The sequence below is a fragment of the Oreochromis aureus genome, linkage group 6 (assembly GCF_013358895.1).
Source record: "Oreochromis aureus strain Israel breed Guangdong linkage group 6, ZZ_aureus, whole genome shotgun sequence".
NCBI classification, from domain to species: Eukaryota; Metazoa; Chordata; class Actinopteri; order Cichliformes; family Cichlidae; genus Oreochromis; species Oreochromis aureus.
In genome coordinates, this window is record NC_052947.1 from 41,618,687 (window position 1) to 41,633,827 (window position 15,141).

The following is a 15,141-nucleotide window of genomic DNA, read 5'->3' on the forward strand; positions in this document are numbered from 1 at the left end:
TAAATCAGTTTTAATCACCTCTGTGGAGGGTCAGAGCTAAAACTGTTTTAAATGATCTATTTATGACTTATTGTGGATTTATTTCTGAGCTCATAAAGTAACTGTGAGAAATCCCCTCTGAATGCATGAAGCATGTTCAGGATTATGGCACAAAAAGAAAATTCAAATGTTTGGGAGAATTCTGCAGAATGGTGATGGAGGTGAAACATTGAGGGGAAATACCTTCAGACCTTACAATTATTAATTTATTTAAATGCACTACCTCATAGTGGCTGTCAGAATGAAGCTTGATTCATATAATTCTTTAAAAGTTGAGGAACATTTCAGGTGGAGACAGCGTCAGGTTTGCGTGCTCTGTCTGAGGATCACTGCGACTATTTCCTCCTTTCTGACTCCTCCTTTAATATTTTTGTCCCTTATTTTTCATTCACTGTTAGATAACTGCCATTCTGCAGTCTTAAAGTTTAAAATCTTTGCATTTATATTTAATAAGCTGGTTTGCAGTGTGTGCGTGTGTGTTGCTACCTCCTTTTGTTCCTCTGTAAAAGCACTGAAACATGTTCTAATGCACATGTGAGACGCTCATCACCAAACTGATGTGATTTTGATTTGGTGTTTGATTTTTAATTTTTCTACTTTGTTCTTATGTTAGACCAAGCCAGCAAAACTCCTTTCTGTTAACATAAAGATGTTTAATTTGATTCTATTTAATATAAGAAGAAGGGCAGAGTCAGCAGTACATCTCAGTGTTTCTACAGGATAAAGAAGAAATAAATAAATGTGTAAAATTACAAAAAAATGTTCTGGTAGCTTTAATTTGTATTGTTTATCTGGTACTTAATTACTTTGCTTTAGTTTGGATGAGAGCAGGAAAAGCTGAAAAACCCATAAAAATACATTTCATAAATCTTTGCCCACATTTGCCGGGCCGGATTCGACTCCTTGGGGCCGGTTTTGGCCCCTGACCTTATGTTTGACTCTCTTGCTTTAAAGTACATTTATTCTAAAATAGATTAGAGGTGTGTTTATGCTTAGATTGCATTTCTACTTGCACAGCCATACACAGGAGCCATCTTAAAGCAGGATGTCCAATATTTAATGAATATTAAAAATGTCACGTTTGCAGTTAAAGTCTGCAGCCGGAAGTTATTGTGTTGACAGCCGTCAGCGCCCGTTAAAAATCAAATGAGCAGTTTTGTTTGTATCGTCTCGTCGCTCGTTGTTGGACGCGGAAGAGCTGCAGACTCGGAGCGGATCGGCTCCTTTCGCTCTCATCTCGAAAACAAACGGTTAAGCGACGTCATCAGCAGACAGAGGTTATTTTGGAACAGCAGTGAACAAAGAGGGGTTTTTTCGCGCCCTATGTTTAAAAGCCCGGGAGCAGCCAATCAGTTTGCAGGTGACGCACACAAACGCTACGGCTGGACTTCGAGGAAAACAGCCAATCACATCGGCGAGTGCGCTGTGTGCCCTACGTTCAAATTTAAATGCACGATTTCCGCCAATCCGCTGCTGGGGGGAAGGAGCTGTGAGACTCGATAGTATAGTTAGTGCGGCCTCGCAGACGGTGACTAAACAGTTGACCGTCCTTCCTCCTTCACTCGTTTACAGCTCGTCTTGCGGTGAACAGGTAAGGCTCCTCTGCTGTCTAATAATTGTTTAGCTAACAGTGGCTGGAAGGTTTTTGTGCAACGTGTGTTGTATTGCAGTGGTGTGTGCTGAAGTTTCTGCGGGTATTTTAAGCTTTGTGCGCTAAAATACGTCTATGGTTTTGGCTTGTAGGTCGTTTGCGTGATAAATCACAGCAATATCAAAAATGTGTTTGTGAAAAAGCCAGCAGTTCGCTGCTGTTTAAAACCGAAAAGCAGCCGTTTTGTGGGGTGTTTTTCTTCTTCGAGGCTCTGTAAGATGGTGCTGTAGTGGCTCAGTGTGTGCCCGAATTAGTGCGCAACATGCCGTTCAAACGCCATTTGGTTTGGTAGCTTAGCTCGCAGCACGACGGAAGCGCCTCTTGTTTTAAAGTTTGGATGAAGTCTCCGGCTGTCTCGGAGTCGCTCTGGGTGCTGGCTGCCCGTGTTTAAAGGCAGAAACCCGGGGGACTGCTCGCAGTGCAGCGGAGCGTCTGTATTGTAGAGACTTTGTTGGGGAAGTTTTTGGCGCAGTTGTGTTTAGGCGGGAAGATACAAAATGGAGTCGCGTCTTTTTGTCCCGGAGAGGCAGAAAGCCGATTAGAGCCTTAAAACACTCCCGGACGTCTGCTCGCCCTATTTCTGCTGCGGTAACACCACTCACGGCCACACGACGGCAAATGTGAGGATATTTACCCGCTTTAATTTAAAACGGTGAGGCCAGAGAGCGGTTATTGTGCCGGGGTGGGCGTGTAATACGAAACTCGGGGAGTCGTTTTGGTGGTTTAGTGTTTGGTTTCATTTCTCTTTTTCTTTTTTGGTATTTATTTTGCAGATTAATCGCAGCCATGACAAAGGATCCAAATAAGCCGAGAGGAAAAACCTCCTCCTACGCCTTCTTTGTGGCGACCTGCCGCGAGGAGCACAAGAAGAAGCACCCAGGAACCAGCGTGAACTTTGCAGAGTTTTCCAAGAAGTGCTCAGAAAGATGGAAGGTGAGCCTCGCGGTTTATTATAAACACTGTCCTGATATTTATTTATTTTTTAATTTTACTTGCCCTTAAAAAAAAAAATAATAATAGTGTGTGTGTGTGTGTGTGTGGTAGACCATGTCCCCCAAGGAGAAGGGAAAGTTTGAAGAGATGGCCAAGAATGATAAGGTCCGGTATGACCGGGAGATGAAGACCTACGTGCCACCTAAAGGTGCCAAGAAGGGAAAGAAGAAGAAGGACCCCAACGCCCCCAAAAGGCCCCCGTGAGTCTACACGCTGCTCTTTGTCTGCAATTTTTTTTTTCAGTTGGATTTCTGGGATTAAATTTGTTGTTCTCCCTTCAGCTCCGCTTTCTTTGTCTTCTGCTCCGACCACCGTCCCAAGATCAAGGAGGATAACCCTGGCATCTCCATTGGTGACATCGCCAAGAAGCTTGGCGAGATGTGGGCCACGCAGAGCGCCAAAGACAAGGCCCCCTACGAGGCCAAAGCCGCCAGACTGAAGGAGAAATACGAGAAGGTACCTCTGTGTTTTCGGGTGGTGTTGGATGGTGCCGCATGTATCTAAGATGGCGTTCCTAACTTGTCTCCTCTTCCCCTTTTCCAGGATGTTGCCGCCTACAGAGCCAAGGGCGGCTCTGGGAAGAGCGACGCCGGAAAGAAGAGCGGACCTGGCAGGCCCGCCGCCAAGAAGGCAGAACCGGCTGACGATGATGATGACGACGATGAAGACGAGGAGGAAGAGGATGAAGATGACGACGATGAGGATGACGACTAAGTGGTTTCTGTGTTTGAGGATGTGAAGTTTGCGATGCGTTGTTCAGCTTATGTTTGTTTTTTGGGTTGGACTCGTCCAACGGTATAGCCTGCTGTCCCTGTCGGTCGGCCTCGGTTGACCTTTACTCCTCTTCTAATTCAGGGATTTAGTTTTTATTGTCACTTAGTCCCCTTTAAGGTTTATTTTTGTTTTACAACTGCTGAAGTCGGGTCTGTTACACCTTAGATCCTGGTTTAAAAAAACGGGCAGCCAGATTATTTCCTGTGATGATGCGATGAACTGAAACTCCTGTGCAAACGGTGGACAGCAGCCAGTCAGGAAAGATGTTTTTTTTCTTTGTTGTTTTTTTTTTTTTTTTTTTTTTTTTTTTTTTTTTTAAGAATGATTGTTTCTGGAAGCACTGCTCATGTTTTCTGTTCCAGCGGTGCCCTTTCTTCACTGTCATTTTACTACCAGGATTTATCTGTAGTTTGGTTAAAAGAAAAATGTTTGCCGTCATTTTTAATGTGGAACTTTGAAAACTTGTAGAACGGATTTTTCTTTTTGTAATAAAATTTTGTATATTGCCTATAAGTGTAGACTGCTGTGTTCCTATTTAAGCTCACATGACCATGGGGGCAAACAGTCTGAGCAGCTAGATAAAGACAACGACATCAATAAGAATGAGCCTCATTCTGCTTACAGCAGTTAACTCACCGAAATTGATTGATTGATATACCTTTATTAGTCCCACAAGGGGGAAATGTTAAAAGTCAACCTTGCACAGTGGGTGACAACGATGCTCAGGTGGCTTTAAGGACTTGACCCATATTTAAAAGAAATGCTTCTCATCATGTTAGAATGATCAGTGGTAAATGTATTCCTGAGGACATGGCTCCACACAGGGGCAGGGAACTCCCCCTCTGCATATGAACCGCATCATCTGTGGTCCTAAATGGTAAATGGCCTGTATTTATATAGCGCCTTTCTGGTCCCTAAGGACCCCAAAGCGCTTTACATATCCAGTCATTCACCCATTCACACACACATTCACACACTGGTGATGGCAAGCTACGTTGTAGCTACAGCCACCCTGGGGCGCACTGACTTTAAACAGATCCTCCAAAAATCACGAACTGATATGACTTAAAAGAGGGACTGAGTGATGACGGACCAATCACAGGGCCTCTAACGTGTTACACGGTCTGAACGGCATCGTTAGCACAGACTGTCTGAAACGGCTGAAAACAAAATATCTGCGATGACAAATGAAAGGTTGGCACAGGAAGGAGACCCCAGCGTCATCCTTGGAGAGATTATATAGTGGGCCTGGCCTGGGAGCGCTTCACCACCACTGAGAAGAACTGGAAGGTGTTGCTGAGGAGAACAGTGTCTGAAATGGGCGCTTAGCTTGCTGCTCTGCACAGAAGAATGGATGGTTGGACGAATGACAAGAAAAAAATACTCCAGTTTTATTTTGACCCCAACAGATTGCTTCACCTGCCTGATGTGGAGCTCTCTTTCTGTGTAAATGGAGTTCCTCCTTTCCACCGTTGCCAACTGCTTCCTCCAATAAAGATTTAATTTCTGTTTATTGAGAATATTTTTGTAAAATCCGTGTTTTGCTCCCAGAGGATCATCTGAATGTTGTGGGTCAGTATAAAGCTCCTGTTGTTGTGAAATGTGTAAATAAAAAACTGGTGTAAATATTTAAAAATAAATAAATAAGTAAATGTAAATAAATGAGAGGTTCCCGTCACTGATTTACACCGCGGACACTCTCTGACTGACAGCCCGGACAGCCAATAGCTGATCACAGACAGGCCTCCCAGGGACCAATCAGCGCAGCTGCTGCTGGTACCTCTGGCGCATGACGGTGAGCTGGACGCATTTCAGCACCTGGGAGCTGTCCGCCGTGCACGAGCCTGCCGACAACTGACGGTAAGAGGAAACACACGCACACACACAGACACACACACAGACACACGCACACACACGAACTGGTCGCGTGTTTGAAATGATGAAAAATTAAGCCAGGATGCGTGTCTGCAGCAGTGTCTGTGTGTGTGTGTGTGCGTGTGTGGGTGTGAGGTTCCTGCGACACGCAGGTTTCTCGTGGATCAGTCGCGGTGCAGGAACCTGTTGATGCGTCGACATGTTGTTCAGGATCAGATGAAATGATGGCGGGAGCGCGCAGAGCTCTAACCCCGTGTGCTTCACGTCAGGGTGCGTGATGTGGTCGGGAGTACTGTTGTGAGTCCGTCCACAGCGCGCGACTTTGTCGTTTATGAGGCCCGTGAAGTCAGCGCAGACCGCCGTGATGTCAGAGCTTCACCGGGGGTCGCTGACTAATCACACGAGTGCGCGTGCCGTGTCACCGTGTCTCCACCGGGTGTACCTGTAGAGACACCCCCCCTCCATTATTCAGAGCTGAGTCCTGATTGGTCTCCTGGGGTGTGTTTAGTTTTAATGGAGCTCATTCACAGATTATATTTCCGCACATGTCACAGGAGGAGCTCAGGAGAGCCAGCACAGGTGTGATGTTTGTTACTGTGCCAAAATGTTCACTTTAACAATAACCGTGATTAAAAAAAGCCCATCAGCACGGCTCCTTCCTCTTTATGGAGCACACAGAGACAAACAACCACCTGACTAACTAACTAACCCTAAGCACAGTATTCTCTGTTATTGACCGGTCTGACTTACTTTGTTGTGCTATTACAGGTAATAAATATGAAAAGGTTGTCACATCTGGAGCCAGATGTGAGCCTTTGCTGGCCCTGGGTCATGTGTTTATATCCAGTGGAACTGATTAAAGGTCAATGATGTTATTTAATTACAAAATAATGTTGTACTCATAAATATACACTAACAGAGGCTAACAGCGACAAAACCACCAGCGATAACTGAGGAAAGTCGAGGATATCCTCAGTAACACGCCTCAGTATTGCTGTCATCAGGCACAGTAAACAGACTGACACCTGCACTCACTACAGATGGCCGGAGCTGTATGTCCTACAGCGGCCACCGTAGCTAGGATAATGCTTGTTAACTGAGAGGGGTAAAAAAATATAGTTCGATTCAATTCAAGCTCCAATCTGCTGACATGTAGCAGTGAGATTTCACACACTGGCTCCACCTGAACTTTTCTGTTAGACGGTTTCAAAGGCTGAAACTCGGTCCGTAGCCTGACATGCAGCTCATGATGCACTGTTTCTATCAGAGACTGTTTAGACTGAAAAAACAACAGGAAGTGATGCGTAAAACAGTGTTTTTGGTCCTGTGAGAAACCAGTTTGCACTTGTGATATGTGTAGACATTTATGACCTCTCAGGTACTCGAACCCACCTCAGGTTTGAGATGATGATGCAGATTATATAGAAGTAAAACTATTTTAAAAGCTTGACATCTTTAAACACATCAAAATAGTGTTTTAAGTGATTAAAAAAATCAATCTTTGTGTCTAAACACGTTCACAGTGTAGTTACTGTGGCTGCACACCGTTAGTGTTTAGCTGATTCACACCATTATCTGTTTAATGGAGGATGATAAATGAAGATGTAAATCAGCCTATTTGCACCTGACAGGACGAGGTTACAGGCCAGCACATCAACAGGTGTTTGAAGCTACCTTTGATAGCGACTCCTTGTCTCCTCTTTCCTTTCTTCCTTTGTAGCTTCTCTGATTTGGGTGAACTGGCCCTTTAAAGATGATCACTGATGATTCTTCAAACACTACTTTTTTTCCCCCTTTTTTTAGCTAAAGATCAAATCAAACCAAACTACCAGCACAGAACTCACAGTGTTAATGTGTCTGTGAGGTATGTCATGAAGGTGCTTTGGGGTTTCTTAACAGTGGACAAATGACATAATTTACAGCCACAGCATTAAAACCACCTGCCTGCTTTGTTAGTGGGTGGGGCCACAGGTAACCTCGTGATCTTGTACACTGTCACGATGCAGGGATAACTCAGGAGGGAGATAAACAAAAACTGTGCCCAGGTGTCAGCGTGCTCTCCTGAGGGTAAGGACTCTGGACCTCTGCTCCATGGATCAGGTTATGGCAGGGGTCGGCAACCTTTCTGATGGCGAGTGCCATTTAAAATTTCCTCAGAAGTCAGTGTGCCATATGATTGCATTAGCAATAAATTTAATAACGCTCCATATGAACAGTTACACATTATATAGAACCACTTTATAGAATTATATTTGTCGCAGATGTTGGCAGCTATCAGCGAATAGTTATCAGCTATTTGGAAACAAAAAAAGACACTTTCTATCCATAACAGCAAATGAACTGTACAACAGAAAATACAAATGCTATTTATGGTCTCCTCACAACAATGATAAGAAAAATAAACTGGGCCAATATGGTATGTTTGTTAATACAGAGACACACATGTTAATGTGATCTCTGGTCTCCCACTCAGAGACACAGGTCTCCGAGTGTCCAGCATTCAGATGGCTACCTGAGGACACTCATGTGAGAGAAAATCTGCTCACACAGATATGTAGAGCCAAATACTGTCAATAAAGCCTCTGCAATGTTCTGAAGACAGTTAAACTTGTCAGGTAGTGATGTCCAGCAGGTGAAAATGCAGCTCCATGAACACGCACAGCTGTAGATTCCAGCTACTTCGATGTCGCATTAACTGGTATTAACTCAGCCATTTAATGCGAGACAAATCTAGCTGCTCATTAAAGATTTCTGGTTTGATCAGAAGATAAAACATTGGTCCACCTGAAAGTCCCAAAAATGCATTGTGTCTCGAGTCTATGGATGCATTTTGACTAAAGACCGGCCCCCCAGATATTAAAGCCATAAAGCCTTTGAATGAAAACAAACGCTGTTGTGACAGTGATGTACACTGTCTTGTTGGTAAATGTATGATTTCTATTCATTTTACGTCAGATAAAAACTTTGGTTGTAAGCTTCAGATAATTATTTAATAACAGCCAGACATTTTAAATGAGAATAAGAAAGTATTTCTTTGTGCCCCCTTTCCTGTTAATGCCCTACCTGGCCCCTGGCAACACTTTGCTAGACCCGCCCCTGCACAGTTACCAGCTGTCAGCTACACAGAAAAAGGATCCTGGTGTTATTTGTCTCTCAGAAACAGTTCATAACTTCCTTCAACTCATTCATGTCACCTAAAAGGTAAACCTGTTTCTCCATCACCTGTTCAGCTCTGATGATTCAGTAAGGACATCTCCTGGTTTCATCTGCATGTTTCCCTCTCACCAGATATACAAACCGATATCATGACCAGCAGCTTTACAGCTGTGGCTCCAGCAAACATCAGCTGATACTAGAAATTAATATTAAATAAATTCTAACAACAGCTGACCAAGCTTAAACGTGCTGCTGTTGTTTAGCACGACATCCGGCAGTTTCCTCTTTCTGGCACAAAGTGGGCGATAAACAAACAAGAGAGAAAAGCCGATCAGCTGATCATTGATCAGTTTCATGATTGAAGTAGCAACAGGAGAGAGAGGGGAGAGAATGAGAGGAGAAGAAGATGCAGCTGTGCAGCAAAGACACAATAACTCCAGCTTTGTGTCTTTTTCCATCCTGGCTGAAGTCCGGGACAAACTGTGTTCCTTCTCAGCTCAACACGAAACGCGTAATAATTTCTCTGAATGCGGGACGATTCCGTTTGTACGGGACGGTTGGCAACTCTACTAACTAACCTTATGAATAAAATAAAGTTCACTATCAATAAAATCACAGCACCCACCCAGCTGTATAGAAACTCCGTCATGCTAGCTAGTACGCAGTACGAGTTATTGTAACTGACTGTAAAAAGTCAGCACAACGAAAATAAACTCCACCTAAACTTGGTTTATATCTGACCCAGATAGACTGCAGGTCATAACTTCTTACCTGAAGTTCAGTTCACCTGACGCTCCGACCGGCGGCTGCCTCGGGTCTCTCCTCCTCCTGCCTCCCCTTCCCTCATCCACCTGCTGGCCTCCACCACTTGTTAATTTTACTGAATCTGTGGAAGCTCCGCGATAGCCACCACCAAAAAAAAAAAAAAAATCATCGGGCCACCGAGCAAATGTCCGGTATGCCTGATGTCCAGTCCAGCTATGGTCGTGTGTGCCATCAGTTAACCCTTCGTTAACCCTGCGTAGGGTTGCCGACCCCTGGGTTATGGGCTCAGATTGGAGGCTGGGTAAACACTGTGGACTCTTTGTCTTACTTATTTAGACTTGCTTATGAGTAACTGATCCTATTATGGCTCTCTACTTGTTTGTTTTAATGTCTTCATATAAATTATTGTCTTGATTATTGTTTTATTGTAAATGCTTTCTTATAAATGTTTTCTTGTATTTTACTTTTATAGTGTTTTATGTTTTGTGTTTTCTTTTAATCATGTAAAGCACCTTGAATTGCCTTGTGCTGAAAGTGTGCTATACAAATAAAATTGCCTTGCCTTGATCAAAGAGGCTGCTGCTGTTGGGGAGTGCCTTTGCCACCTGTGAGGGGGTGACTGGTCTGTAACGATGCTTAGGTGGGGGACGTCGAGTCACCAGCAGAACACTGAGACGATCAGCAGTGTTCACCGCAGGAGTGTCTGCAGGGCTCTCGGGAAGTGCTGTGTCACTTCCTCGCAGTAAGAGTTATTAGGCAGCAGCCAATCACAGCAGAGATTAATTCAATCCTCCCTCTAATCATCTCATCCCGGGCCAACCTGTTGATGCATGTAGTTTGCGTGCGTGCTGTGAGTGTTAATCTGCTACAACTATTTATGTGTAAATACACACGGCCACACACTCATTCCAATACGACAGTCCAGTAATAATAATAGGAACACACACCTAATCCAAAACTGTCACCAGTTTGTAAACAGGTTAAAACTAAAGTGTTTGTGTGTCTGCAGGTGAGGATGGCGAAGGTGAAGCAGGTGGGCCTGTTGGCAGCAGGCTGTCAGCCGTGGAATAAAGACGTGTGTGCGGCCAGCGGAGACCGCTTTGCCTACTGTGCTACACTGGCTATATACATCTACCAGGTGATCTACCTGTGTCTGTGTGTGTGTGTGTGTCTGTGTGTGTGTGTCTGTGTGTGTGTGTGTGTGTGTGTGTGTGTGTGTGTGTGTGTGTGTGTGTGTGTGTGTGTGTGTGTGTGTGTGTGTGTGTGTGTGTGTGTGTGTGTGTGTGTGTGTGTGTGTGTGTGTGTGTGTGTGTGTGTGTGTGTGTGTGTGTGTGTGTGTGTGTGTGTGTGTGTGTGTGTGTCTCTGTGTGTGTGTGTGTGTGTGTGTGTGTGTGTGTGTGTGTGTGTGTGTGTGTCTGTGTGTCTGTGTGTGCGTGTGTCTGTGTGCTTGTGGGTGTGTGTGTGTGTCTGTCCGTGTGTGTGTGTGTACATGTTTAGACATCTTGTGAGGACAGAAAATGGGCTTGCTACCATACTTGTGGGGACCAAAGGTCACTTATGGGGACAAACTGTCCGTCCTCATGCGTTTGAAGACATTTTTTGAGACTCAAAATGTGGTTTTAGTGTCAGGTTCCAGTTGGGTTAGGGGCTAAGGAAAGCATGTGGTCAATTAGATGTGCCCACCAAGACATGAAAAGAAGTGTGTACATGTGTGTGTGAGAGAGAGTGTAGATGCTGTAACACAAAGTTGATGTTTTCTGGGCAAAGCACTGTCGATCGCCATATTTAAAGCTGTGACTCCGCCCATTAAAATCATAGAACCCCAGCTGGTTTCTCTGCAGCTTGTGAGTCGTTGAAGGTCGTGACCCCTGTGCAGCGCGGCTGTTTGCGGCTCTGTCTCTGGACCTGCTCCAGTGTGGCAGCATGTCAGTCGTTCAGTTTTATCTTATGCATTTTTGATTTGTTTTTATTCTGCTGAGACATTTATGCGCTGCTGTGGTCCACAGTCTCCTGCATTTTTATTCCATGAACTTGTTTTTTTACTTAACCTCCACAGCCAGTCCTGTCAGCCAATCGTATCGCGATGCTCGACATATTATTTTCTGAGTCTCACAGTCGGCGTGGCGAGGAGAAATCAGCAGGTTGTCTTGTGAGTGAGTCTGTGCGTCACCGTGTTACATCCTCGTGCAGCAAACAGGACGCAGGCTGTATCAGAGGGCACCATGATCGCAGTGCTGAGACTTCATTCAAACTTTATTCTCCAGGTGAGCAATACTGATTTTTACTAACGCGGTCCGAATACTCGGGCGTAGCGTGCGGGTAATGTGGCGACAGCTTGCGTGACTGTCATCACAGGAATCATCCAGAGGCTCTCCGGAGACAGCTGCTCGGGAAAAGAGACCGCTCTCTTTTCCTGTTGTTTTCCTTTATGATTTTAGCTGTGAGTTTGTGGATCGCTGGGAAAACCCGAGGTGGAGCTTGTCTTTCTTTGTGAATGTGACAGGGATGAACTGGGAATCAGGGAATTTTGAAACAGGAATTTTGTTCCTTCTGCAAATTGAACTGAGATTTGAAGGTTTTTTTTTTCTTATTCTGGATTCATGCGTGCGAGATGTTGTTGACCTTTGAACTGCTCTTGTGGTGAAAATTTTTTGGATTGTCCGGATCACGTCTGTCTCCGGAGCTCTGATGAATGCATGAGTCCTTTGAGGGGTTTGATTGTAAACATCGTCCCAGCGGGCTCTGAGCTCTGACTCTGGGGGATGAATAACCTGTTCCTGGCTTTGCTTCAGCCTTGTAGAGTACCAGCTCCCCCAGGGAAACCTTCAGTTGCAGCTCATATCACCAGGGATTGTTTGCTGTCTGCACAGTGTTGCAGTCGGTGAGGCACCGATGCAGATGGACAGAACAGGACCTCCAGGAGGAGATCTAAAAACAGCAGCAGTGCTGGAGGTAGTCAGGAGGTGCACAGGGAGGCGACCTGGAGGAAAGATGGTCCAGATTTAAATCAGGTTCTTGATTTCTTGGGCAGAGTTGTGGAAGTTGACACAGATTTCTCAGAGCCGTTTCATTCATTCTCTTTTCCTCGTTGCAGTTGGATCAGCAGTACAATGAGTTTAAATTGAGGTCCATCATGTCAGAACACAAGAAGACCATAACAGCGATCAGCTGGTGCCCCGACAACCCTGACCTGTTTGCTTCAGCCTCAGCCGATAACCTCCTCATCGTGTGGAACGTAGCAGAGAAAAAGTCAGTGGCGCGACTCGACAACACTAAAGGTAGCTGGAACATCCACGCCGGGTTGTTTCCACACAGAATCTGTAAAGCCTCACAGCCTCTTCCTGTTTCTCAGGCGTCCCCGTGTCAGTCAGTTGGTGCTGGAACTCGGCCGACGGAGTGGCGTTCGTCTCCCAGCGCGGGCCGCTGTACATCTGGGTCTACCGAGGTCCCGATCCTGGGGTCACGGTGCATAAAGAAGCCCACTCCTTCCTGTCTGACATCTGTCTCTTCAGATGGCACCCCACCAAGAAGGGGAAACTGGTGTTTGGACACACAGACGGGAGCCTGTCGGTGTTTCAGCCAGGTACCGACCAATACGGGCTTGGAGTGTGTGGACGTCTGGAGGTCTGTGATCTTACAACAAGTGTCATTCCCCTGAAAAGAGAAGGAATGTCAGTGGATTTTATTTGAAATCACAATAAATTATATTTACACAAAAATACTTACAGGTAAGCTACAGGTAAAAAGTTTCACAGGAAACCACAAAGTACATTTAAGTACATAATTTTAAGTAGAGTGTAATTTCATGGTAATTTTGCAAATAAATAAATGGGGTGACCGTGGCTCAGGGGGTTGGGAAGCGTATCTGCAACCGGAAGGTTGCCAGTTTGATCCCTGGGCTCTCTGTCCTGGTCGTTGTGTCCTTGGGCAAGACACTTTACCCTACCGCCTACTGGTGTTGGCCGATGGCGCGATATGGCAGCCTCGCCTCTGTCAGTCTGCCCCAGGGCAGCTGTGGCTACAACCATAGCTTGCCTCCACCAGTGTGTGAATGAATAGTGGCATTGTAAAGCGCTTTGGGTGCCTTGAAAAGCGCTATATAAAATCCAATCCATTATTATTATTTATTTTTCCATCTTTCAGCGTAAACATGCTGCACGCCGGCTGTATCATAACCCTATATTTATTATTCTTTATGCCGATGAGCATCTATTATTCAGCTGCTCTTTGATTTTAAAAGCGTTTCTGAGCTCTTTCACACTCACTGTTCAAACAAAACTTTCAAAAGGAGTGACTGGAAGAAACCTGGAAGTGCAGGCACTTCAACTGAAGGGCGGAGACATATTTTATGGTTTTATTTAGAATATAGTTATGTCTTCGTTTCCTGTAAAAAGCTGACTTGTTAGCCTCTTATATTAGTGTTTTTACTTTTGAGCATTTGTGTGTAATTACAATTACTCTGATACTTCAAATTAAATACAATTAAATTCCACTTAATTACAGGAGATTACTGTGTGAAGTGTTGCTATGTTAAGAAAGTATTTTGGTTTTATATTTGTAAGTTTTCAGTGTTTTGTATCCAGATTAGAGACGTGATGCAGAGCACACGCAGCTTTCATGTCGCAGAGATCTGCACAAACATTCGTATTAAAGGCCGTTCTTACAGGAAGTCAGGTGGGTGGTCGTGACTGGCACACAGCGCCCTGAAACCAGCTTATCCAATCAGAGGAAAAAGTGGGAGGGGCTAAATCAGTTTGTGTCAGACAGAGGGCCAAGTGAGGAACCTGCACCAAATTTAGATAAAGAAGGATTATTTTGAACTGTGAATCATGCAAATTCAGTGTGTCCAAAGAAAAGACTTTTACCCCCCTGTTCTCTTCTTGAGGGAGTAAAAGCCAAAAGCACGTGCTGCGTCCGGAGTCTTTAGAGGGGACGGATGAGGAGGATCCTGTCAGTGCCTTGGAGTGGGACCCTTTGTCAACCGACTATTTACTAGGTCAGATCTGAGAGCGGTAAAGTAGCTTTTATTCTGGTCTGTGGCCCATTCGCCCACAGAAGCGATGAACTGGTTCCATCTCTTTCAGTGTCTAACCTCCATAACGGCATCCGACTGGTGGACAGCGAGGCCTTGGCCTGCATCACGTCATTCTGCTTCCCCTCAGCTGCCGCGTCCGTGCAGTGTCTGGCCTGGGTCCCGTCTGCGCCCGGCATGTTCATCACCGGAGGTAATGAACACGTGGGATGTGTGTTCCCTTCTGTTTGCGCGGGTGGACGTGTGCTTCGGGCAGCCGGTGTGTGGGACATGCCGCTCTCCTGCTGCCATCTTTTATGCATAGATTCTTATTTGCATGATAATGAGAACATTTGACTTGTGAAGTCCACAATAACACATTCAGTTTGGTTCACTGAATATATTTACAGTGTGAAAGAGCCTCCGAGGCGTGTTCAGTGATTTGTTTCTGTCCCTCAGACTCGCAGGTCGGCGTGCTGAGAGTGTGGAACGTGTCTCGCTCGACTCCGCTGGACAGCTTTAAGCTGAAAAAGACGGGATTTCACGCTTTGCATGTCTTCAACTCCCCACTGGCCAAGAAAGGTACCGTCTTTAGTAAATGAGCTGTAACGGCAGGAGAGATGAGAAACACTGAAACAGCTTCAGTTTCAGTCAAGTCGGAGCAGTCGGTCACAGCAAAACTGATTTATTCAAGTGATTAATCCACCATCCATCCACCCAACATCCATCCATCCATCCATCCATCCATCCATCCATCCATCCACCCATCCACCCAACATCCATCCATCCATCCATCCATCCATCCATCCACCCATCCACCCATCCACCCAACATCCATCCATCCATCCATCCATCCATCCGAGGTGGAAGCAAAGAT

General features: G+C 45.2%; 2 protein-coding genes across 4 annotated transcripts in view; both read left to right on the forward strand.

Moving 5' to 3' along the window:
• The first annotated feature begins 1,483 nt into the window (after positions 1-1,483).
• Positions 1,484-3,970, forward strand: hmgb2a (high mobility group box 2a). The gene is made up of 5 exons (XM_031745449.2): positions 1,484-1,630; positions 2,464-2,623; positions 2,735-2,883; positions 2,965-3,139; positions 3,227-3,970. Exons 2-5 carry the CDS (start codon positions 2,477-2,479, stop codon positions 3,395-3,397), a joined length of 642 nt encoding a protein of 213 aa, XP_031601309.1. The 5' UTR covers positions 1,484-1,630; positions 2,464-2,476; the 3' UTR covers positions 3,398-3,970.
• A 6,292-nt stretch (positions 3,971-10,262) lies between these two features.
• The window catches only part of wdr17 (WD repeat domain 17), a 25,925-nt gene continuing 21,046 nt past the window's right edge, over positions 10,263-15,141 (forward strand). For all 3 annotated transcript variants that reach the window (XM_039613616.1, XM_039613618.1, XM_039613617.1), the window contains exons 1-6: positions 10,263-10,391; positions 12,348-12,531; positions 12,606-12,836; positions 14,139-14,249; positions 14,338-14,478; positions 14,724-14,846. In XM_039613616.1, the coding sequence (XP_039469550.1) occupies positions 10,269-10,391; positions 12,348-12,531; positions 12,606-12,836; positions 14,139-14,249; positions 14,338-14,478; positions 14,724-14,846 (913 nt within the window). In that variant the 5' untranslated portion in view covers positions 10,263-10,268. The remainder of the gene's footprint in view (positions 10,392-12,347; positions 12,532-12,605; positions 12,837-14,138; positions 14,250-14,337; positions 14,479-14,723; positions 14,847-15,141) is intronic.